Here is a 25,055-nt window from a genome sequence, read left to right on the forward strand (position 1 = left end):
GGCGACCTCGCCGACCTGCAGAGCCAGCTCGAACAACTGGAGGCTCTACTGGCAGAAACCAAGAACCATCAAAAAATTATGAGAGACAAATCCTTTTCTCTAATCAACAGGTTCAGACCGTTTGCAGCAACATGACAGTCGTGTGTGCTGAGGGAGGAAAACTCTTTCTGCTCACTGCATTAGCAGCCCAGCTCGTCTGTAACATGCTCATTCATGACTAATACTCTCATATCACTGGTCAAATGAGGACTTAACACATATCCATTAACCTGTGTCTCCAGTTATGTTTTATTTGTTGTCTCGATTTTAGCGGCAAACAATGGAGAATGATTCAGTGAATAGTGGGCTGCCTATTTACCAGTGACCTTTTTTCACTCCTACAAGCTGAAGAGGTGTTTTGGATTCAACCCCATGTATTACACTTTTTTTTTCTCTTTTTTTTGTGCTTGAGATGAATCAGCATTTGGATCATTTTATAGCCTCAAAAGCTTTGGACTGGCTGTTTTTGTTGTTGATGTTGTTTTAGGAAAATTCTTGTTTTTAGCTGCTTTATCTTTGGCTTGTAATTTGTAATAACTCTAAATTTTACACAACAATAGAACCTAAAAATAAGAAAAATAAACCCCAGATCATTAAGGGGGGAAAAGAGAAGAACTAAAAACTTGAAGTCATAACTGACTGACCAGAGGTGGTGCGGTTCAGGAGGGGGAATCCACAGTGTTTGTGTTAGGGTCAGGTGGCAGGGGACAGATGCTTGACAGAGGTCAGACAGACAGGTCATAAATATGGTGGACAGGCTAATCTGGCCTATGACAAGTAAAGGGCGGATCTGCTGTAATGGGTGATAAATGTCAGAGCCTCCCTGCAGCCTCAGATGAGTGATTGTTAAGCAGCTTCTCTCAGCCCAGAGCTTCCAGCCAGACTGACAAGCAGTAGAGGAAACATTTACACGGACAGAATGGCTTGTTTGGACAACCACCCACCCCTCCTGCTCCCTTTTCCTTATTGTCGCCATAGGCAAAACGAGAGAGGGGAGATTAATCAGGCTGTTAGCATGTTTGATGGAGAGGAGAGGAGGAATCTGTGTGCAGAGGAGAGTGTAAAAGGTTAAAAAAAAAAGAAAAAAAGAAGAAGAAGAGGAGAGTTGTGATTCATCAGGGGTTAGTGATCCACTGAGGAGCAATCATTTTTAAAGTAACAGGCCTTGATTACAATAATGTCCCCATAGCAACTATTATCTTTAATGACTATTATTATTACTGTCATAAAGTGGAGAGTGGAGCAAGTCTTATTGAAATATGGTGTTATGCAACTGCGCTTTTGAACGGTTTCGCTCATTAAAAAAATAGCTTTCCTGTTAAAATCCTGCAACTTTAAACATGCAGACGGACAAATGGCATAAATGAATGTGTCCTTCATATAAGGTGAAAGGCATATGAAGACATATGTATGACTCCATAAAGGTGCTACATTGCACCCAATTCAGTCTGTTTGTTTTATGAAACCTTTATTAGATTTATTTGTCAGGTTTATGTTGGTGCTCGTGTGATGACGGATGAGTAACAACGTTACAGAGGGGAGCGACTTACATTTGGAGACTCTGGAGACTTTCCTCTTGACCTCACCAGCGCCTGAACCGGCACAACCATCCTCATCGTCACAGTCCCCGCTGTACCGCCCCTCTGCATCGCCGCTTCCTGTTTCAATCTGATCCAGTGAGCCCAGTTTAGGGATCGACTTTCCCTGCAGCAGCTTTTTGAAAAAGAGAGAGACAAAATTAGACGTTTTTAGTAGAAAAAATATATAGAAATGAACTGGAATGCTTTCACTTTGAGCTCTAGGTATCTATGAGTATGTATTATTATGACAGTATAGACAACAGGAATCTTGAGCTACCTTTTATTTTTTTACATATTTCTTCAAAAGAGCCAGACTTCTCTCGATTTCTTTCTTTTAAAGTTTGTCTTTAAAAATTGGCAATTCTCAGAGGAATGTTTTTTTTATTGAGCCACTTAACTGACTTATGAATCATTCACCTAACTCAAAAGATGAAGCCGGTACAATTCTAAGTTGTATCTTTAGACAAAAAGACATTTCTTCCCGTTTTTTTAGCCGAACCTACAACAAATGCCAAAGAATCATTTCCAATGTGATTCTCAGAGAGCTGTCAGCTGAAAACTTTGTAGTCTCTCCAGCGTGTCCTTAAAAAACGAGAAAAAACTGGACAAGTGGAGGACGAAAGAAGAAGTGGTAAACTAAAACTAGACTAAAAACTAGATGAGTTACCTAGAACAAAGATATTAGCTAGAACTTTAAAAAAAAAAGGATTTGATGAACTCAGAAAACTAAAATCAAAAATACAGAGAGGAAATAGTTTCAGCTTTTGTTATTTTGGTAAAATCTATTATCACAGAGGCTTGGATGCAAATGTTTGTGAGTTAACGGCCGTGTTTTTATTGTAATACCTGCACTGATTTTCTTAAATCTTGCAACTGGCATATGCCCCTAATACAAAAATAATTAAAAGCACTAAAAACTAACTCTGTAACTCACAAAAACCAAAACAAATCTTAACACAAATAATAATACCAAACTGAAATAAAATAACAGCTGATTAGAAAACACAACACTATAATAACTTTGGTGTCTGTCGCTGTGTTTAAAGTGGAGGCAGTGTCATGGTTTTGGGCTGCACTTCAGACACACAAAATCTATATCTGACAGAAATCCACTGTGAGATATAGACCCAGCATACCAATTTGACTGGGAATGGCTTCATTTTTAGTGATTCAGGACACACTGCAAGTGCTGTTATCTTAGCAAAATATGAAGAAGTGAAAGTCAGTTAAGACTTTTGCACGGTAATGTAGGTTGTTGTGAAGTAAAGAAAAGTGTCAGGGTCCTGGGACTGGGCGACCTAGGACTCCTGGGCAGTCATGGACCTGTATTATTATTATGTATTTTTGGTGTCGTTTCCCCTTCTCTGTGCGTGTACATATGTGTGTGTTTTTCTGTGCTGTGCTAGTCTGTGTCCCACTCATATGTTTAGGCGAGGTATGGGTGTGTATGTCTGCGGGTGTGCCTGGAGGATGGAGCTCGGCCACCTGCAGGCCTGAGGGGTGTGGCCCTGCGGAGGGACTGGCCACACCCGAAGTCACACACCTGCTGCTGATCAGGCCTCGTCAGGGGAGCTACTTAGGAGAGAGTTGGAGCTCCCACCGACGCGGGATCATTTCCTTGAGGCTCCACGTTAGTCGTCCTGTTGATTGAGTTAGTGTGTGTGTATGCCCGCAGTTGTATGTGTCCTGACGGCTGCGTCTATTGTTTCCCGCAGGAGGAGCGTGGAAGACACGAGAGCAGCGAGCACCGGGGGGTGCTGACACGGGAGCGGAGAGCACAGAGACACGGACTATTCACGGAGAGACACGACACGGGAGTCTGGGAAAACACGGGGATTTATTGTTACTTTGTTGCACACTGTAAATAAACGCACTGTTTATACATAGAGCACCACGCCTGGGTCCTCCTTCCCCACTCCTTCCACGGTTTGCCATGCCATACCGTGACAAAAAGATGGGAAAAAATGTGAGAAGTTGCTCATTATGTTGCCAATCAGCCTGAATCCTCCAGTTTAAAAAAAAGAAATGCATAAAGAAACAATGAATCCCCACAGCGACTGCACTGCAGCTGACTTTTGTTTGTAAATAAACACTTCTGCCCTGAATTTTTCAGCGTCCTGATTTTGAATAAGATCTCTTAAAAAGAAATACTTTTAATAATGAATAAATACATAGTAAAATGTCCTTATTTGTTTACTCAGGGATTATCACCATCAGCTATGATGTACACTTCACAGAATCCATATATGAGGTGTATGACAGTCGTCCTCCTTGGCCGCAGTGGTCTGCAGGCTAACCTTTCTGATGCATTGCTGTGCAGCAGAAACCCAACGCCAGGGGAAATGCATTCGCTAATTGGTTCATTTAAATTCATGGTGCGTCACTGGAAACAAGAACGATTTGTGTGTGTGTGTGTGTGTGTGTGTGTGTGTGTGTGTGTGTGTGTGTGTGTGTGTGTGTGTGTGTGCGCCTGAGTCCGTGTGTGCACTGATCAAAAAGGTAGTGTCTATGCTAATTAGTTAGTGCTGTGGTTCAGGGCTGAAGAGGGAAGGAGTCAGAGTTGCTGGGAAGGCTGAGCCAGGACATGTGTGTGCTGGTCTGAAGTCTCATCTGCTGACTGGTGACAGGTTAGATTGGAAAATCTAAGCTTTCCCTCCATGTGTGTAATTAGCATGATTTTCTCTCTAATTATGTCAGAAATATGGCCAAATGTTTAATAGATTATGAAGAATAATGGGTTTCTGTGTTGCCTGAAATTAGCCTGGTCTGGAGGTTTGAATCTGAAGGAGGCAGAGCACTGCTTGAGGGCTCATTATGTGGAGTTCAAAGGCTGTCAACTCGGAGCCCATTTTTAAAGGAAACAGCATCCAGCAGTAATTAGTCTGCACATGGGAAACAATACACGACTCAAGATTTAAGATTCTATTCATCATCTGCATGGAGTTGAAAGGTTAATGTCTATATATACATAAACATGTGTGCATGTGTGTGGCTGAGAGGGAAAAGAACTGCTTTCTTATACATAATCGGAAGAATTCAAACACATGACCTTCAGTCGTCTCAGGTCACTTCTGTATTCTGCAGAAACTTTTCTGTTCACAGTTTACTCTAATTGATCGGTTTGTCAAAAACTGCAGAGGGCCTGAAACTAAAAATAAAGGCAATAAGCAACACATTTTCTGTACTGTTAGCCAAAGATAAAAACCTGTTACAAAATATACTGATCTTCCTCATGAAGTGCAAAGCTAGTGTCTGATATCTTATTTCTGTTGTTGATTAGAACACACTAGCTGCTGCACACTTCCTAATTTTATATGTACAGTGCAATTCTTAAGCCAGACCTGGTTTCTTTACATTTTACTAAGGAAATGGGAAACAGGTGCAGTGAAACATGTGGAAACTTGTATGCAAATACAGTATTTAAGACAAAAACAGTGTTTCGACAATTCTGTAGAATGCTTATCTTCAGGCATCTCGATGCCTTTCGTTCTGTTTTTTCCCCAGTTTTTACACACAGTCCCAACATGTGTCCAGTTTTTGGAAAAAGCTCACCTTGCTGGTCCATATATAACATTTTATTTTTGTCAAACTGTGTTATCATCTATGTTTTGATTGAAAAAAAATGATGCATGACAGATCTTGGCTGTACACACTCGCTGTATGAGACATGTGGCCACTATTATCAGTCTAGTTCGGGTGTAATTTGGCGTACTTCAGCCTTTTCTCTGTGTTTTCGGTCCTTTAGAAAGCCTCCCTTTCACTGAGACCATTTCTGATAAAGTTTTGATGACCAGTAGATGGATCAGCTTCAGGGCCTGCATCAGGTTTTTGTTTTATTTATTACTATTTCTTGAAGTTTTCTTTCTTTTTTAGGCCTGCTACTTATTCTTTTGTCTCCCACTTGTCCCATTTCCTGTAATTTTTCAAGGACACGCAGCACACCATGCTGAGATATGCCAGGTGTTCAGCTAATAGCTCTTTGGGAATCACCATGTTGTTACAAAACTCTTTGGGATCTTTCAAAGGTTCAACTAAAGAAACAATATCTGTATTTTTGTGAAAGAAAATGGTTTACTTTAATCGTTTCTTTGCTAAAGACACAACACTGGATCGTCCTTTGAGTCAGGTGTCTTTTGATGCTTGATTGATTCACAAGTTAGTGTTAAGAAGTGGTTTATCAAACAATAAAATTATTCTACAATATAAGGACAGCACTGGCTGCTTTTTCACTCTTTTCAATGTCCAGAGAAACCAGTCTGGCTCCTTGGGAGCAGCATATAAAGAAATGGACGGTGGCTCAAGACTTTTGCACAGCTAACACAGATAACCACAGTATTGATTTTAAGTTGATCCCATATATGCATCATCCTGGTTCTGCAAACATACATTATATCCACTAATAAAAAGAAAAGGCCCAAAAATCTCCACTCCCTGTAAGTTCTGTTTTTCAGGAAACTCACTTTTTTTGTAATGAGAGTTTATATTCATGAGCTGTGCTTTCAAGACATCAATACACTTCAAAAAGACCCAATGGTGGTATGAGCTGAGAGCCACAGCAGGATAGGAAAGTCAGAAAGTGCTGAGAGACTGACTGACCCTAAATAAACATACACTAGCCTGCAGCTATGAGCTGGTTTTGGTCTTTTCATGGGATTTGCTGCCAACAATGACTGTATATTGCCAGCTATAGCCTGCTGTAAGACAGTGATAGGAAAATAATAAGACTCAGATGAAAGCTAAATATAAAAAGGTTAAGGTCAGGCAGTGATAATATGAAAGTAGCTTAATTTGCTTCGTTATTTATAGACATCTTTATTCCTGTACGACAGAGTTTCACTCTCACGTTTTATGTGCGTTTGGTTTTTATAAGGTCACTGGCAGGTGACTCGATTCCCCAAACGGCGCTAATCAATGAATCAAGCCTTATAAGCTAATAATATTTCACAGCTAACTCATTTGTTCCTTCAGCTGAGGAAACATTCATCATGCCTGACCAAGAATGTCAATCAGCAGGCTACTTGATTCTTCTGCTTTTCCTGTGCAGGAAAATAGCTACCCTGCGTTGTTGGATTGTATTGAACAGCGACGCTGTTCTTTCTGAAATACAATGAAGTGAGCCCAAATTGCCTAACAGTGTTATTAGCCTCTCCTCTGTGAATGACATGAGATTTTGTCCAGCACTGGCTGGGAGACAGGTGCTTGGATTCGCTCTAACCCATGGTAGCCCCCCTTGGGCAGGCCTCTGGCTGTTACTGGAGTTAGAAATGACCAAATAATATCAAGGACTCTATGCACAAACAAAACTGTCTTTGTGTGAAGCAACTCTACTACTACACACGTTGTATGATTTTTTTTTCTTTACAAAGGTATCACCAATTCATTGCCTTTTTTCCCCCTTTTCTTTGGAAACTGCACAACTATTTAGAGCCGGTAAAAATGATAAAATTATTTTCTACAAATCCACACACCATTCCACTTTATTAACAAGAAGAAATTAGAAATTAGAAAAAACTATTAAAGTGTGCTACATGGAAACGTTTGGGCTTCCCAGTAGGTCACAGCTTTCACCACGGCTTGCAAACACTTTTTGTAACCAGCTAAATTACAGAATTTTTACCTGCTGCTTCCTGATATGAAATATATCCAAACTTTTGCTTATAACAGCCTGAATCATGAGGAAAACTGGACATTTATTTACATCAGATTTAGCACTGCTTCGTGAATCCATCGCTACTTACTTTAATTAACTAGAGGTGGGCGGATCAATCCGAATATCAATGGTATCGATGCCAACACTAATATCGGTATTAAATCAATACTAGCGCGATAGGATTGTTTTTTCACAGGCTACAGCACATTTAAACAATAGAGGAACATTTAGAGGTCTCCAAAAACCCAATTTCAAAATAGAAGAAAATCTGAAAGGTGTGTTTTGTTGTGTTGAGTAATTACTGCGGAAAGAAAGAAAAATCTGTGATTTAGTGATCATCAAAACACGTTCAGAATTAGAAAATTAATGGTGATTCATCTCAAACCATGAAGCACTGGTATTGGTATTGGTACAATAATGGCCCTGTATTTACTTAGTATTGGATCAATACTGAAATCTGCAGTATCTCACAGTCTAATTAACCAGTATAATTAACGACTGTCTTTAAAAATCATGTCCTTCTGAAAGTCTCACGCCTTCATTTGTAAGCCTGCATTTCTTTAAGGTAACTGGCTGATTTGAAAAACAGGTACAATGTTTGGCTTCTGTGCTATGATCCTAAGTTACACTGTACAGTAAAAGGCTATTATTTCAAAGGGAGAGAGCTGTGCCCAGAGTGGCTGCATCGAATAGGATTCTGTCACAGACAGAAGTTCGGCTAGCGATAATTTAACTGCCAAGCAAAATGGCAAAAAGAAAAAACAAGAAGAAGAAAGAGTTCCTTTTGTGGCGTTCTGAACTCGCGGAGTAAAGTAACTCTGCTCTGCTTTTTTAACTCAAAATCAGTGAAACGTTTTTCAAGATTGGCAGAAAATATCAGAGGACACGGGATGGCGAGGTGGAAAGCGAAGACTGTGATTATTGCATTCTTAATCCTGGTTTGTTTATTTGTGGGATTTTGTGTCGCTCTCCATTCTGTGCTAAACCATTTGCTTTGGCGCCTTCAGACAGAAACTGGTGTTACGCAATATTCAGAGGCCAGTGCAAGCACAGTCATGCAGTGATTTAGAAATGGCTTTTTATCTTCAAGTTGCAAAACAACACCTCGGTGACACCGAGGCTCATCCACCGCTCGCTTACCAAAGCATTTTACAAACCAATCAATACCCAGATAGCAAGGAGACATTGAACAGATGTTGATTTTCCATCTGAACCATCAGAATCGTCAGGATTGAAATGTCAACACAAAACCAATGTTGAAACAACATTGAAATACTGATGAAACCTTACACTGTCATTGAAATAACATTGATTCACTGTTGTTCTGTAATCGTTGATTGTTGATCTATTTATAGTTGACAAGGTGACAACAATCACGTTGAAAAACCATCGATTTATGGTTGAGCGGGAAATTAAAGCTGCTACCACTTGGACTATTCCGCAGCACCCCTCTCAGTGGTACATCCCTCCAGGTAACCATTGTCTTGTACAGTAGAGCGGGACATTAGATTTACTCTCAGCGGAATTGACCGGAGAAGGCATCAGTTCATGCACTGCACTGGCCTGCACCACGATTAGTATAAGGTAAGAATGAATGACTTTTGTTCTATTCGTTATTTCCACGGTCGCATTTGAATAACAGTAAAAAAAACAAACAAACTTGTTAATGTAAAGTTTCGGATAAAATGTGGGAGCCCGAAATTGTGTCTACTTTCATCTTACAATCCGGCAACAAATAAATTGCACTGCAAACAAAGTCTATCAACAAAGAAAACATTTTCGTTTCATACTTTTCCGTTATATTCCCTTACAAAGCTAGCTTTAACGCTTCGAGGGTTCCTTTGTTCTTGCCGTCACCTCGGCGCTTGACCCAGACTTTCGCTCTGTGGTTGCTTTTTAGCATAGTACTACAAAAAATTGTAAATCTGTGATATATGATTGATAAACGTAAAGGTAACTGTATAAATGTGTTCAATGACTTTGTTACTTTTAATGATTGGAGAGCACCCGCTTCGATTCGCACTCAATTCAAACTTTACGCTGCACGCTCACCTAACTTTACGCTGCACGCTCACCTAACTTTACGTTGCACGCTCACCTAACTTTACGCTGCACGCTCACCTAACTTGCGTTTGCACCTTTTGTCCGCACGTAAACTGCGTTTAGCATTTACGTGTGGACGAGGAAGACGGAGAAAACGCAGCGTCAAAGGTGTGCGCCTATTTTGACGCCACACTGTGCGCCAAGTTTTTGTCTCGGTGCCATGAATTCCTACAATGGCAGACTTAGACAAAATACTGTTAATTTTATTATCTTCAGTGTTTAAATGCTTACATATACGGGTTTGCTTGTAATTGTTGCCTATATACATTTTAAGCTATTATTTATTATTTAGTTCAATCAATAGATCAAGTTTTGTAGTGACTATGAAATATATTGTAATTATCTGTTTCCTGTTTATCCTAGACAGGGCAAAAAAGGACTCCAAATTAAAAAAAAGATAAAAATGAAAGACTGGTGCATTGTGCAGTTTAGCACTGGTGGTACAGAAATAGTCTCTAGATCATGGATAAATGGGGAGAAATTGTCATGGCCTCCATATCCTCTGTGAGACACATTCAGGATCCACGACGCAGTAAAGAGGAGAGTTCATCCTGGTGCAACATGGCTCACCTATGCACCAGTCCGACTTCTAATAAGCCATGGTGGGTATCATCTGGATTGGTGTTGTATAAATGTAACAATAACAAGTTTTTCGTGTCCTAATTTATGTCTGGCCATACATTGTGTTTGTACTTCCAGACACATTTCACGAAGCAGAACGCAGTCTTCAGAAATATCTAAGTGAACACTGTGATACGTCTGACCTTCAGTCCGAAGCTGAAACTCAGACCAGTCATAAAAGAAAGCACAAGTAAAACTTTTTTTATTTCACAAACATATCTTTGATTGCTAAGAATTTATGATCTTGTCTTTTATACATATCTGTGGTGCTTGCATACTGCAATATCACCACATAATATAGTCCAAAAAGTGGAAGCTTGTAAACTTTTTATAAATGCAAAGCCGTATACACTTGTGCACTTCAAAAATTCCTTGTATACTGTACCTTCTTGCACATCTCCGTTTCCTGTGTGTGTTGTTATAAATCAAACTGTAACTTTAGGAAAAAATATTCCAAAAGCACATTTGTAATTACTTATGACCGTTTTCAACTTTTTTTCTTTAGACCAAATCCCCTGTACACATATAGTGACTCAGAGGATGAGCAGCCCACAAAAAAATGGTTTCCCCAGGCCCCTCGAGTGAAAATACCAGGTAATAAAATACTGTCTAGTGTCTTTGTACATGTCTGTGTGTGACACAAGGAAACGTTTGACAAGTTGTCTGTATTCTTAAATACTTTAAAAAAAATCATCTTTTTCTGTCAGACCTGACGAGAGCTGTTAACGAACTCTGTGAGGAGGTCAGAGCCATCCGCAATACCGGCTGCAATGAATCGGTAGATGCTGGGGTACTGCCTCTGGATTTGCCCTTGCACAACATTGAGGAGCTAAACAATGCAGAGCCAGCTCTTCAATCACAAGAGGCAAATAAGGCAATGGTAAGTATATAAAGGTTATGTACACTTTGTAACTATAAAGTGTAATAGCTGTCAGATGTGATTTAAATACATAACAACGGCCTGTTGATTAAACACACAAGCACTTGCATACACATTTAAGACATGAGACACGCTAATTCCATCTCTTAAAATGTGTCTATAGGTGAGACGCTTTGCCTTGATTGGAGCCTGACGCAGCAGTTAGGGGCAAACTCTATGTCCGAGTTTGTCTTTGCACAAGCAGTGCAGAAATGGCTCCGATACGCCCCAGATCGTTTGGGTGGTGCAGGACGCACATCATGCAAAAAATTACAAACTTCTGTGAATCATATAAACGTAAATCGGAAACTGTCTTTTAATAAAGTATTTAGCAAACGAAACATGCCTATTGACCTTTTTTTGTTTATGTTTTTTCTCTGTTACATCACATGCAATGCTTTCTTATTTTAGGATATTAATATTGACATGATACATTGTGAGACATTTGGGGGGTTTTTTTATAAAGGGTGTCCAATTTAAGGAATAAGTACAATGTGTTTAGGTGGTTGAAGTATTGATGGAAACATGCAGTAGTTTAGTATTGGTTAAAATACCTATAAAGAAAGGTAGATTTCCAGTCATGATTTAACTGTTTTAATAAAAAGCAACTGTGCGAAAGAGGCGGAAAATCAACACCATAGCTCAACAGTGTTTCAATATCAGAATCTGACATTGTTTCAATGTCAGCAGTATTAGAAAATATAACGTTGAATCAACGTCAGGTTTCAACATTGATTCAACATCAAAACCTGACGTTGTTTCAACATTAAAAAAGGGTGCAAGAGTGACGTTAGGTCAACGTCACACTTCAACGTTGGTTCAATGACACAGCCTGATATTGACTCAACATTGTTTCAATGTTTCCTTGCTATCTGGGTATTAGAAAAGCAGCAGAAAATGAAACATATTTTCACTGTTGCGGTGACCACACAGCTCCTGTTCAAAGCCCTGAGTTTTAAATTGCATTTATGAGGAGTTTTATCGTGCACGGTCTGCCTGTCTTTCTTCCTTTTGTTTTTATTACACATCCATATGTGGGGAATATAAACACAAATCACAAAGAATTCAGAAACTCACATCACAAACAACATGCAAACAAGGTAGATTAAAATTCTGCTCTTAAAGCTCCAGTAATGATAATAAGGGTCTGTCAGTAACTCCACTAATTTGGTCAGGGCTTAAATATCAATATTGGATGGATTTTAATTAAATTTGGTACCAATATTCATTGTGCCCTGAGGTTGAATTTTAAAGAGTGGTGTGATTGCTGGACCATCCTCCAGCGTCATCATAGGGTCAAAATGTGACCTTCTCCCATACCTTACATCTCAGACCCTATGGCCATATAGTCCCTCCAGCTTCAATGCTAATCAGAGGCCTGGCACACGACCGTACCTGCTAAACATCGGGATGTTAATATCGTCTTTGTGAGCCTTAAAGCAAAACCTAACCCAACACGCAAATGTGAGGAAATGCTTGTTAGGTTAATTGATGATTCCAAGTTGGCTGCAGGTGTAGATGCGAGAGTGTATCGGTCTTTCTCTGTGCGTGTTGATGTGCCTCTCCAGCGTGTAGCCTGCCTCTGGCCCTATGTCAGCTGGGAAAGGCTCCAAATTTTCTCACCCATTTCCCCAAAGCAATATATACACTGATGAGCCCTGTGAACTGGAAACCAATCTGAGTGCACCACCTCGCAGGATGTCTCAATACCTAAAAATGCATCTGGAGGAGAAAAGAGCAAGGAGAGCAGAGGCCTGCAGGAGCTGTGATGGAGGATGGACAGTTGAATGCTTCACAAATGTAAACCGTTTATCTGAAGAAGGCATGTGACACACAGATGGGACATCCAAATAGGGGCAGGAAGACGAATTTATCAATAAATATTTCCTTTTAAGTCATTTCAGTTATTTAGGGTGATCTACTTCATGATCTTTGTGCCTTTCCACGTTTGCGTTTGTGTAATTGTTTTAAAAAATGCACGACATCTGTACATTCGTGTCACACTGAGGCACATTGTGCATTTGATTAAAAGCAGGCCTGGATCTACAAGTGTCATGAACACTGTTATGCTTATCTGACATCGGAGATAAAATACAGCAGTAGGCTGTGACAAAACAATAAACATAGGATACAGCTGCGCTACATGTCACACTGCTGTCACATTGCTGTCACATTGCTTTTGAAATGACAGCTCAGAAGCAAGGGTGCCTCATTTGTCTGTTGCTTCCACTCATCCGCTCACATCTCTGGTGGGAAGAACTTTCATTGCGTCTTTCTCATTGAAGAAGAAGAGGCACAGAAAGAAACTGAGGGTGTACAGTCTCAAAAGATGAAGAAGGGTTGTTTAGGTGCCTCTTGTTTTTTCTTGTTCTACCAAAAAAAATGCAGCTGGAGCCTGGGGAGTTCAGGGGTGTCCCATGGTGTCTGGTACCATATTAACAGAGTATTCTTTGGGTCCTGTGGGTTGCCAGGTGGAGCCTCCATGGAAAGGATTTGCCCCAGTATATCCCACGGGTGCTTGATCAGATTGGGCTATGGAGAGCATGAAGACTGGGTCACTGCCTCGGACACACTTTGTGTCCTTTAACTGTTGAGTGGTGGTTCAGTTTCCTGCAGAAGAGATGGGAGGTGCTGCCTGCCATCGGGGGCATGGTTATTGGGCAGAGAGTGCGTGTAGTGCGTGTCAAAGTAACAGCCACGTGAAACAAGATTTCCCAACTATAACAACATGATAGCGATGACTATTAATAACTTCATATCTGTGGTTTTAATAATATATTTAATAATAATGTAAATTTGCAGTATTACAGGAGTTTGCCAAGGATCCAATGGCTAAACTATCTTCTGATTTCTTTAACGTGGTCTGAGCAATACTTCTGCGGGCATCCTGCAGGTCTTTCAAAGGTTTGTTTTTTGTTTTGTTTTTTGGACATTGGCTCCTTTTTTACTTAGTTTTAGTCCGGTCCTTGTACGTGACCATTATCAGAGGAACGGTTGTTTTTAAGCCACTTAACACTGAGCCATGTATCATTCAAGCATAAAGAAGGCGCAACAGATAAAACAGTATTGTGTCGACAGAGAACAGAAAACTTACCAAAGAGCCCATTTTAAATTGGATCTTTAGGCACTTTGTCACTAGCAGCCTGCCACAAAAACACATCATTTGTTCCCCTTTCTTTAGTCGAATCTATAAAAATTCCAAGAATAACACAGCTTTACCATATCGTGATTGACAAAGAGCTGAAAACTTGGCGAGAAGTCTGTCTACAGAAGATGAAAAGCATCTGAAAGTCAAGTCGTTAAAAAAACAGAGAGAAAATCCAGCAAAGACCTGACCCAGGACCTGAGAGACACATTTGGCCCTTCAGCTGTCCGTCTACTGTTCACTGAAGCCTAATCAGAAATGGCCTCAGTGAAAGGGTGCAAGTCATTCTTAAGGAAGGGAAGCAGGGAGAAAAGGCACAAGAACTCGACTGAAAACCGGTGGCCACAGGTCTCCTGCAGTGAGGGTGTTCAGGCATCTGTAAAACGCAGTGGAAGCTTGGTCATGGAACAACAGGCAGCCAACATCCGAGGAAGACATTTCAATGTCCTTTCAGAAGTGTGAAGAACTGAAAACTACGTCAAGAAATTACAGGAAAGCTTGCATAAAAGAGTTCAGAATAAAGTTGGTCATAGCAATATTGATATTCAAGCTCATTACAGTTGTACAGACGCCATTTATGCCTTATATGCTGTATCTGTATACATGTAAAGTGCTGTACATATTCCCAGTTTCATAGCAAAATCTAAAGGAAGGACGGATGGCCCAAGACTTTTGCACAGCACTGGGCACACATACATTTCACTGTGTTTAGCGTCCTCCACTCCCCGCCCTTAAAACAGTCCTGGCCGCCTGATGTATTGCATTAAGTTCCAAACTCGCCACAGTGCACATCACAAACTTTGTCATAATGCCAGCTGCTTCCTCCACCAGCTCAGAAAATCACAACAAAGACTCGAAGTCGTAAGGTGACTTAAACGAGTTGGCATGGGAACCGAGCTTTTGGTACTCTGACTGGCTACATCGCACTATATATATTGGCAGTTTCAACTGGACAGGACTGAAAACTGCTGCTAAAGAGAGTAAAGCCTGCCTCAAAAAAAATTATAAAAAAATCTGGCACACACTTACTTATGATGGGCTTATGATATCTTCATCACCTGCTGCATAAGGAAAGCCCAGAGCATCATCAAGGACACCAGTCAACCAGCCCACACACTTTTCTCACTCCTGCCATCTGGAAAACGCTACCGAAGCATTAAATCAAGCAGCAGCTATTTCAAAGACAGTTTCTCCCCACAGGTAGTGAGAATAATGAATACTTCCCACAAACAACCCCCCCCCCCCCCAAAAAAAAGCTACAAAAAAAAGAAAAAAAAGCACACATACATAAACTAAAACAGTACCTAAAGCATGCAGCTCAGAGTTTCATTTGCATTTTCTGAAGTATCACTCAGTTATACTATCTGGCACAAAGTGAGGTTTTATTAAGATGGGTATTGTTTGGCATCTGCTTTTGGAGTAAATGTGACTGAAGCAATTGAAACAAATAAAACATAAGAACTAATTAAACTCTGACTGTAGTTTCATTTGTTTGACCCGCGGCGTCTTTAAACAGCGAAACCATGGTTTCAGCGAGCATTATGCAGACAGCAGAAAATGTCACCGCGATGCTGTCAATTTTCACTCAGCTGTCAACTCCAATTTGTGACCTCGCACCATTAAGGCACGCACTTCAGCTGCATCTACAGTAATGGAAAGAGGTGACTGCCATGTAACAGCATCTTGTAAATGTTAGGGCATTATCATTATATTTATCCTGCCTACACAACCACTCAGTCTGCATTTCACAGACCAAAGTACATACACTCCCCAAAAACACTGCCAAAGAATTCAAAGTTTCAGGTAAACTGTCACAGACAACTAAAAGCATTTCATTTCCAGATCGCCTCTCGTGTGCAGGGTACATTTCCTAAAGAGGTGCAGGGTGTCATATGGCAACATGAATCACACCTTCAGACATCCAAGCAATGAATCAAGCCCTGTGCAGATTTTTAAGCTCATTAGTATTCCCTTTGAACATGTTCTGCTATCTGTAAATAGAGGGTGGGGGAAGAGATCTTACAATGATCATTTTTGCCAGTCGGAGCAGGGGGGAGAAAAAAAAGTGTCAGTGTGCGAGTCGGCTCCCGAGATGCTCGCTGTCATCGCCCATCTTCCTCTCGTCAGCAGCGGCGCTGACAGTGTGTTTATGCAGAGCAAGTGCATCAGCGACAAAGAGGCAGCGGGTCAGCGATTGAGTGGTCAGAGCAGATATTAGACTACAAAGTGAATATTATCATTCAAGTTAAGCTCTCCTATGAGTCAACTTAAATAAAAAAAAGACACTGCTGCCAAACTGAGAATGCATTATTTATTTATTTATTAAGTTGCTTTATTTAGCCACTTTGTTAGGTACACCTGATAACCACTTTTAAACACAAATATCTAATCAGCCAATCACATGACAGCGATTCACTTCATGTAGGCATGATCAAGATGACCCTCTAAAGTACATTTAGGAATATGTAACAAAGGGGATTTAAGCGATTTGGAATGTGACATGGCTCTTGGTGCCAAGCAGGAGTATTTCAGAAACTGCTGCAGTTCATGGGCTCAGACATCAGAGAAGAATGGCCAGACATTCAGAGAGGCAACAATATCCCAAATAACCGCTCATTACAACCAAGGTATATACAGAAAATAATTTCTGGGAGCACAACATGTCGAAACTTGAAGCAGATTGGCTACAGCAGCAGAAGATGACACTGGCTACCACTCCTGTCAGGTAAGAACAGGAAACTGAGGCTTCAGTTTACACATGCTCACCAAAATTGGACGACAGAAGATTGGGAAAATGTTGCTTGGACTGACGAGTCTTGATTCCTGCTGCAACATTCAGATGGCAGGATAGGAATTTGCCAGAAAACAAAATGAAAGCATTGATCTATCCTACTGCGATGATGTGCAGGTCACTTTCTCGCCACACTTTAGGCCCTCTGAGGAATGTTGTCAACACCTTGCTGCACGGTGAAGGATTAAATATGAACAAGGTGTACCTAATAAATTGTCCAGTTACTTGTTAGCTGTTCTAAACGTTCACATCTGTTACAGAAAACAGTTCAGCTTTAATTAAAAGCTAAGCATAAGCACTGTTACTGTAGCTGACAGCATTAGGTCACTATATTTGAAATGAACACTGTATTTGCAGAACGTGCTCCTCCACAAACCAAATCAACTACACACAAACGCAATTGAGAGGCGGCTCTTAAAATTTAGTATGAACGTGAATTAAAATTAAAAAATGTGAATTATTCATGTGTGATTTTGGACTTTGCTGTGCTGCAGAACTTGAATTTCACAACCTATGTCCCCAGTGCACGAAGAGGATTATGCTGCTGTTGCTTAAACTATAATCACATACATTCACTTAAGATAAACTTATCTGCGTGTAGGCAGCTTAGCCGGATTTGTCTTTGAATGTTTTAAACACCTTGTGTGGGTAAAAAAAAAAAATCATTATCCTGCAGGTTCTGGGATTTTTCTCTAATTAAGACACACTTGCACAGTAATGACATTTATGACTTTACACACTCCTTCGTAAGCTGCAACAGGAATTAAGTGGATGTGTTGTGTTAAAAATAAATCATCTTGAGACTTGAGGATAATGGTAATAAATAAGATTGGGTTTAATCCCAAACCGGACTTTCAGATGCTGCATTTTGGTATACGCGTTCAGGAGCACAACAAATAAAATGTGAATATATTCGTAGCGTTAATCCTCCTCTCCTAAGAGGAGAGACGATATGAATAATTCAGAAGCAAAACTGCTGGTCAACCACCACATCAATGGCTGGTAAATAATTCAGCCGGCAGAGTGGGTGAGGAGCTGCTTGCCCCTGATTTTGATTGAGAGACACTGGGACAGAGCCTACTTATAGATTCTTGATGGGTTTTACCACATCAAGAGGAGAGGACAGGCAAGGAAGGAGAGGAGCCCACAAATAATTCATAGGAAAGAGCTGCTGATGAGCAAGATGATGAAATCTAGAGTTTGTACACTCAGATTGTATAATAAATTTGTCAATAGATGCATTGCCGTTTTGTGTTTTCTGCGGTCTGGGGTGCAGAATAGTAATGATATATTTCCATTTGGTCCCAGGGAAACTTGGGGAAGCTTCTGTGCTCTGGTTAGTCAAGGTCAGGGGCAGATGAATGAAAACATTTCTGATATGTAGATGGAAAACATGAAAATCAACATTTGCATGGCTATCACTCTTATCCTCATACAAATGCCCAACAGCAGCGTCTTTAAAGATAATAGAATGCCACCTTTTGCCTTTCAGTGTACATTTCCTTCTTTCTCTAGAAAAGAGATTCTGGGATTTACCTGCACACGTAGATACTTTAAGACAAGTTTCATCATATTAAGTTAACCCCCGCTATAATGATTTGCATAATGCTGTTTTATGTAGTGGATATGCAGATGTGCACACAGCCACTCGTTTGTACACTGCAATAAATAATTGATGTTTCTGCTGGTCACAGACTCATCCCTCAACACACAAACACACACAGAAATTCAGGATCAGCATTTAAAAGTGACTGAATTTGAAATATGAACCCAAATATCCTTCCCAGGACCAAGTCTCCTTTTTAAAAAGCCACACTGGCTGTGAATCGCAGCCACTTCTTAGCACTCCTTGGTGTGTAAAACCATGCTGCATGCTCATAACATGAAATGGTAGAGAAATAAAGTCTGACAGTTTAAAATGAACGCCTGATGGCAATTCAGGTCATACACTCTCGCTGACACTTGTGCCGCACTTCAGCAGCTAATGACATGCCAATCAGAACTATTTGCAAATCAGACCCATTTGCAAATCAAGTCCCAGCCAGATGATAATAACTAGACTGAAGGATTGTGAATGCACAAGCTGCTAGATGAATCGTGCCAGATGTATAATTTAAAGTTTTTAGATACAAGATCATTTGTAAAGTTTTACCTTCCTCCATTGCCGACTACTACGAAAACACACAGTTTCCATATTTCTCCTTTCTCAGAAGTAAAAGCACAAGCCCTTAAGATGCCATTTTGCTCTCTTACAAATTTACTGCTTCAGAAAGTCCGAGCTCAACATTTTAAGTGTGATTGTCCGAACATTTGTACCAACCAGCCTCCCTAACAAGAGAGTTTCCATGAAAACATAAAAGACAGCTCATTTCCGCAAGTTCTCATCCTGAAAGCGGAGACACAGTAGGGGAAATTTATGGCAAAAATTCAATAATGTGCTTTACAACACCCAAAGTGGGAAACATGTGGCCCTGATGCAAGCGCAGAGGTGATGTTTAACTGTATAATGGATGGTTTTGTATTAATGATATAGGTACTATAAGGGAATAAAGGTAAGGTTTCTTTCCAAGTACTCTGGTGAGATGACATGCACATCGAATCAAGCCATAAATAAAGCTTTGCAAATGCACAGTAGAAGGATAACATGTAAGAATAAAAAAGGCTTTTTAAGGAAAAGTCTCCAAAATATTTTTTTCCCTTGAGACTGAACTTGTAATTCTATACAAGCAGATTTTACAGCCCGGTCAACACTGAAACTCCAGTAATGCTTCACTCCCTCATTCATTTAGGGGCCTGGTCTCGTTAGCCTGAAGTAACTGCCCAGAGGCAGTTCCAAGATAGGTGTTGAGTGGCAAGGCTTACTTCCAGAAGGACTTTGATAAAACTAAAAAGCAAAGTTGACTGAAGTGGTTGTGCCATAGATTGACTAACTGAGTATTTTCTTTCCTTTTTTAAAAAGCACTGCAACACCCACACTGCTGAACATGAAGGAAAACATGTCTCTCAGTTAAATATCTGAAAAAGCATGCTTGACAACAGGTTTTTAATTCTGCTGATTACTGGAATTATTGTGTAAAAAATATCAATTAGCTTGGCTGGTAGAATAAATTACAGGCTGTGGCGGGTGCTGCAGGCAGAATGCACTCTGATTGATTAGTTATTAACTGATTTTGCTAGCTAAATGCTTTATGTATCTGATTGACCACTTACATCCATTTTACCTTGTATGTGCATCTCCACTGACGTTCTCCTCTCAAATTGACTGCTAACCAATCTGCCCCTTTTTTGCATCACACTGGTTTGTACTGATGGATTCTCTGCTGCACTAACTGTGCATTACAACCGTGTAAAATAAAATACTGGCAGCCGCCAGTGCTACCCTTAGCCTCCTAGTAGATCCACCTGTGATATAAATGTGAAAATTCAAGGTGAATGTTGGAAAATCAGCCTGAGATTCAAACTCATGTAAGATTTTTAGTAGATTTTGAGTATTTGTTGAATTTCGAAATCCTGCGTTGATTTTCAGAAAACTCGACCTCCGACCTTGACCTTGAGGCCTCGAGGACACCACTGGTCTAAGATTTTTAGTTGATGCACGTATGGTGTCATTTGGAAATCCTCTGCCACCCTATTCTCGGGTTATTGTATTCAAAATCTTGGATGTCCACGCCACCCGCAATTCCCCACAAACTTCTTGCAGCTGAGGGGTAAAAAAAAACAAAAAACAAAAAAATCCCCATGAAATCCCTGCTTTGAAGAAAAGGGAGGAGTAAGGGTCTAAATCAAAATCTATATCTGGAGACTTGTATTCAAGTCTGGACACTTTGGAGACCTTTTGGTTTTCTGTCGCTGTTTGGATAGATTTGAGAATGTCATCGTTTGGGTTAAAATAAACTCTCTAGAAGCTTCTCTACTGTCATGAATAACTGAAATCCAACCTCATCTAACATATGATTTGTAGTACCAAGTTTAAAAAAAAACAGGTTACAGCCATGATATGTGCTAACTGTATTTTCAAGGCGTTTAAAGCTTCTGCAGTCAGAAAGCTGGTTTAGATGATCTGAATGGCTGTTCAGTCTCCTGCCATTGTTAGTTTTTATACACATCGTGTTTTGCTGCAATCACTATTTGAACAACAATGTTAGCATTTCTATTTTTCAAGATCTTTTCAGTAGTAAATCTCAGTGAAAAAAGTCTGAATATTGTCTGTACTGTAGCTACTGAAATCTCTACATACAGGAAAGCAGTAAGAAGAAAGCGTAAGGAGTGATATGTTATTATTTTTAACTGATATGAAGCAATAATAAAGCACTTCCATTGAGAATTAGTCTGACTCAGTATAACTTTTACTAAATGTGTCGGTGCAGGGTCTTTTCTTCTTGTTTTTTTGTTCATTTACTTATATCTTGAATTCATTGAAACAAAGCCGGATAAAAATCTAAAAACAGGACTGATGTAGATGGTACCCATCGTGACTACACACGAATAGGCAGGGGTCAGCATTTACCCTGCTGCATCAGCACAGAATCTGTATTTTTATTTTGTCTGCATGTGCCGGAGGCTGTGCTGGCACACACCACGAAGACTTGGCGAACAGAGCGTGTGCAGAAGGGCAAATGTTGTATTTAAACACGAGTAGGTTTTAACTACAAAAATCAGACTGTCAAGGGCTCTCATTTCCACATAAAACTGCTTATTGAACAGCCATCACAGTCAACCAGACAATTGTGGAACATCCAGAATTAGCCAATTTCAAAGCTGGAACGCGGCGGTGTTTGGGCCAAAGCGGCGTTGCCAAGTTTGTCCTGAATTACTGGAGACTGATGTCTCCAAGAGGCTGATCAAGAGGCGTCTTTTGCTTTCTGTATTACTTCTGCTTTATCTGTTCAAACATGTACATTTTTGGAGAAAGTCACAAACGCACTTTCCCTCTGCATCCTTCCACGTTTGCAATCAGACTTTAGTTTATGGTCCGCTTAGCCAAACGAGCAAACTAATTAATGTCACGAAAATTCTTGCTGATCACGATAACAGCATTTGTTTTCACACTTTAGTGGAAGACTTTTTGCTTTACAGTGAAAATGATATTATTAGCAGCAAACACAAAAAGGCGTCTGTGTTTAACTCTGTTTAATTAACAGAAAAACTTTTATTGTCAGGCATTTATCTGGATATTCATACTCTATTCATACTCCCTGGGACTCGGTGCCATCTGTGATTTGCTAACATTTGTGTGCTGTGTAGTCAGCGTCGATATTCTTGAAACACCTGAGCGAGTAAAGGAAGCTTTGTTCCAAGAAACACGTTTGTGGGCAGAGTTGTCTGAACATTTTATTGCACAAATTATGTTCATCAGATTCACGCTGACCCGCAGATCTAAAGTAGGCTGTGATGTGTCAACACGTTTTTCAGCAGTCTGTCTCATACAGGTCACGCAGTAGATGCATATTTTAAAGTATCCCAGATGTTTACACATGAGGCGAGCTGCTTACATTTTATTTGCACCATAAACTTGCAAACATGGCCCAATATGTGTTTTTACATTTATGTTCATACTGAGGGGGACACAAAACTTTAAAACACATTTTAAGAGAAGCCATCCAATAGCTCTCAAAGCATTTCATTCAAAACTGTGAACTGCACACCTCAATGCCTCTTTGTGACAGCTGATGAGAGAGCAGTGGATACCGCTTGTGCATGCTAAAAAAAAATCGTTTTACGAGGATGCTGCAATGGTGCCTAACTCTGTACGCAAAACTAATCTCAAAATGTATTTTTTAAGCTTCAGACTAGAGATGTCAAATTCATTTCATATGAAGAGGTCTAAGGAGCTTGGAAAGAAAAGCCTCTGGACTTCTTTAAGTTGCTTGAAGATGTTTCAACTCTCATCCAAGAAGCTTCTTCAGTTCTAGGGTCAAATGAGGAAGAGTCCCAGATTTAAGCTCTATTCCAGTGTCCCCCCAAGAGGGACATGGACCCCCTATTGATCCTCTACCTAATTACACGAGCCAAGGTGTGAAAATGGCTGTAGGTTACAATCAGCCAAGGTTTCGGGTTAACCCACTGTGAAACTAGCCCCATCCTATCGTGTGATTTACTGAGGTCAAAAGGCCCAGGATGTGGGTGGGCGTTAAGGCGTCTGGGAAGGGATCTCAAAACTGGATTATAGATGGCAGACAGTTGGTGTCGTAAACCATCGCCTCTGTTCAAAGATGGTCGTTCACAGTGGACATAGATGGTTTCTTTCATATCAAGATCCACATACAGCCCACTTTGATCTTAAGTGGGCCAGACAACTGACACTCCCCTTTCAAATGTGCAGTTTAATTCCCCTGTTGAACTGCACATTTAATCTCTGAGATAGTTTAATTGTCCTAGATTTTCCATGTGATATAGAAACTCTGCTATGGTAAAAGAAAGAAATCTGTCAGCGCGACTCTTTGGGCTTCAATTTTAAAAAAATGTGTAAAATTACAGAAAAAAAAAAAAATCACATAGCTCATTGCCCAGAACGTCCTGTAATTATAAACAGAAAGTTTCTGTAAATTCACAGGAAATGTCCATTTTTTGGACCCCTTGTAAAAAAACAAAACAAACAAAAAACAGAAGCTTATATTGTCATAGAGAGAGCAGGAACTTTTCTGTTATTTAATAGTTTATCTGTTTTTTTAATTACTGTGCTATAGTATGAATGCCCAAATTATTTACGCTCCCTGTCATATTTTCCAAAGGCAGATTGGAGTCTGTGCCAGGCTGCTTCTGTTCCCTGGACCTTATGTTTGACACCCTCGCTTTGGACATTACTTTGTGTACAGCATCACTGCATGTTGCAAAGTTGCTTTGGAATAAAATTGATCAAAGTTCACGCTAATTTTATTGAGTAAGTTCTGTAAATGTATTTATTTCAGTAATTTAACAACTGGCTTTGTTTAAAAACAGCCAGCAGCCACCAAGTCTGTGTTATATGTCTTTTAATTTAGTTTATTCCAAATACTAGCACGTTAGATATTCAAATATAATTGAAATAACTAACTTTTCACAGAACTCTTATTTTTATTGTTCCAGGGATTTTGTCTGAAATGTAAGATCGTACAAAGACAGATTATTATTCAAAAACAACAGAAAAAAAACTGTGACTCTGAAATGACACCTCACATTGTGTGCAGTTCCTGAAAATCAGATGTACCTCAGTAAGTTTCTTCACACGCCAAAGATTTGATTCTTAGATGAGAGAGTAATGTGATAATGAGCTACATGTCAGTGTTGTGCCCAAGTGTCACTTTTTATCACTGTTTGTGATGCCACAAATGAGGTCGCAGACTTTCTCCTTTTTAAAACGCGGCATAAGGAAGAATACAAGTGACACTTGAAGAGAAAGGAGAAAAGAGACGAGGAAGAAACTGAAGAGAACCAGCATTTTTCACCATGTAAACAAACTGAACAATTAGTCATTGGTATATTTCACAGGGAAAAAGCATAAAACTCAAAATAATTTTTATAAATCAATCACAGTATTTAGCATCTTTTTTGGTACTTTAAATACCAACAGTTAAACTTAGACAACATTAACAACATTTAATAGACTCCTCAGAAAAAATTAGTTGATTAATCAACGTCTTTAAATATCAATGCAGCCAGCGCTACTTCAGTTCTGTCTTGATTAAACTGAAAGAGACTGAAAAGCACAACTTTCCCTTCCATATGCGTATACAAAACCTGAAATAGACGGCACAGCAGCAAAAACACCCCTAAAGCAAAGAATACAGCAGGCATCAACAAAAACAGGCATAGGTGGGTTTCAAAGCAGCTTGCACAGGAAGGTAAGTAGGTTTGTTATGCCTTTTGGTCAAAAGTCAGTAGTTAGTGCATAGTCTGATTAAGTTACATAAGCAAAGTGATAAATAAGTTCAAAGTTAAGAAATATTATAAGTGATTCATGCTAAAAACAGTTAAAATGTATGGGTTCGTAATTTGCTCAGAGTGAGACATCGTTATCACAAGTGATCTTTGTATTCTATGTGCGGAAATGGGAGCGAGGGAGCGCTCTGATCATTAACCTATCTTTGACGTATTTTCTCCGTTAATGCCGTGAAAAGTGCTTCGGCAGTATTAAAAGAGTGAACGAGTTCATGTACACGCTAAGAGTGCCCTACACGCTTGTACCTTGGGAAACGTTCGTCTTTGTGAGTATTAATATGTTCAGAGAT

At 39.9% G+C, this 25,055-nt stretch overlaps 1 protein-coding gene across 1 annotated transcript in view; it reads right to left on the reverse strand.

The window, feature by feature from the left end:
• Positions 1–25,055, reverse strand: part of gpc5a (glypican 5a) — a 159,343-nt gene that overhangs the window by 50,041 nt on the left and 84,247 nt on the right. Inside the window, exon 8 of the mRNA XM_086289790.1 lies at positions 1,590–1,752. Coding sequence (XP_086145916.1) covers positions 1,590–1,752 — 163 coding nt within the window. The remainder of the gene's footprint in view (positions 1–1,589; positions 1,753–25,055) is intronic.

The sequence above is a fragment of the Aulonocara sp. 'chitande type north' Nkhata Bay genome, linkage group LG1 (assembly GCF_057382095.1).
Source record: "Aulonocara sp. 'chitande type north' Nkhata Bay isolate Kocher_YH1m ecotype deep benthic linkage group LG1, A_spYH_male_GT1.1, whole genome shotgun sequence".
NCBI classification, from domain to species: domain Eukaryota; kingdom Metazoa; phylum Chordata; class Actinopteri; order Cichliformes; family Cichlidae; genus Aulonocara; species Aulonocara sp. 'chitande type north' Nkhata Bay.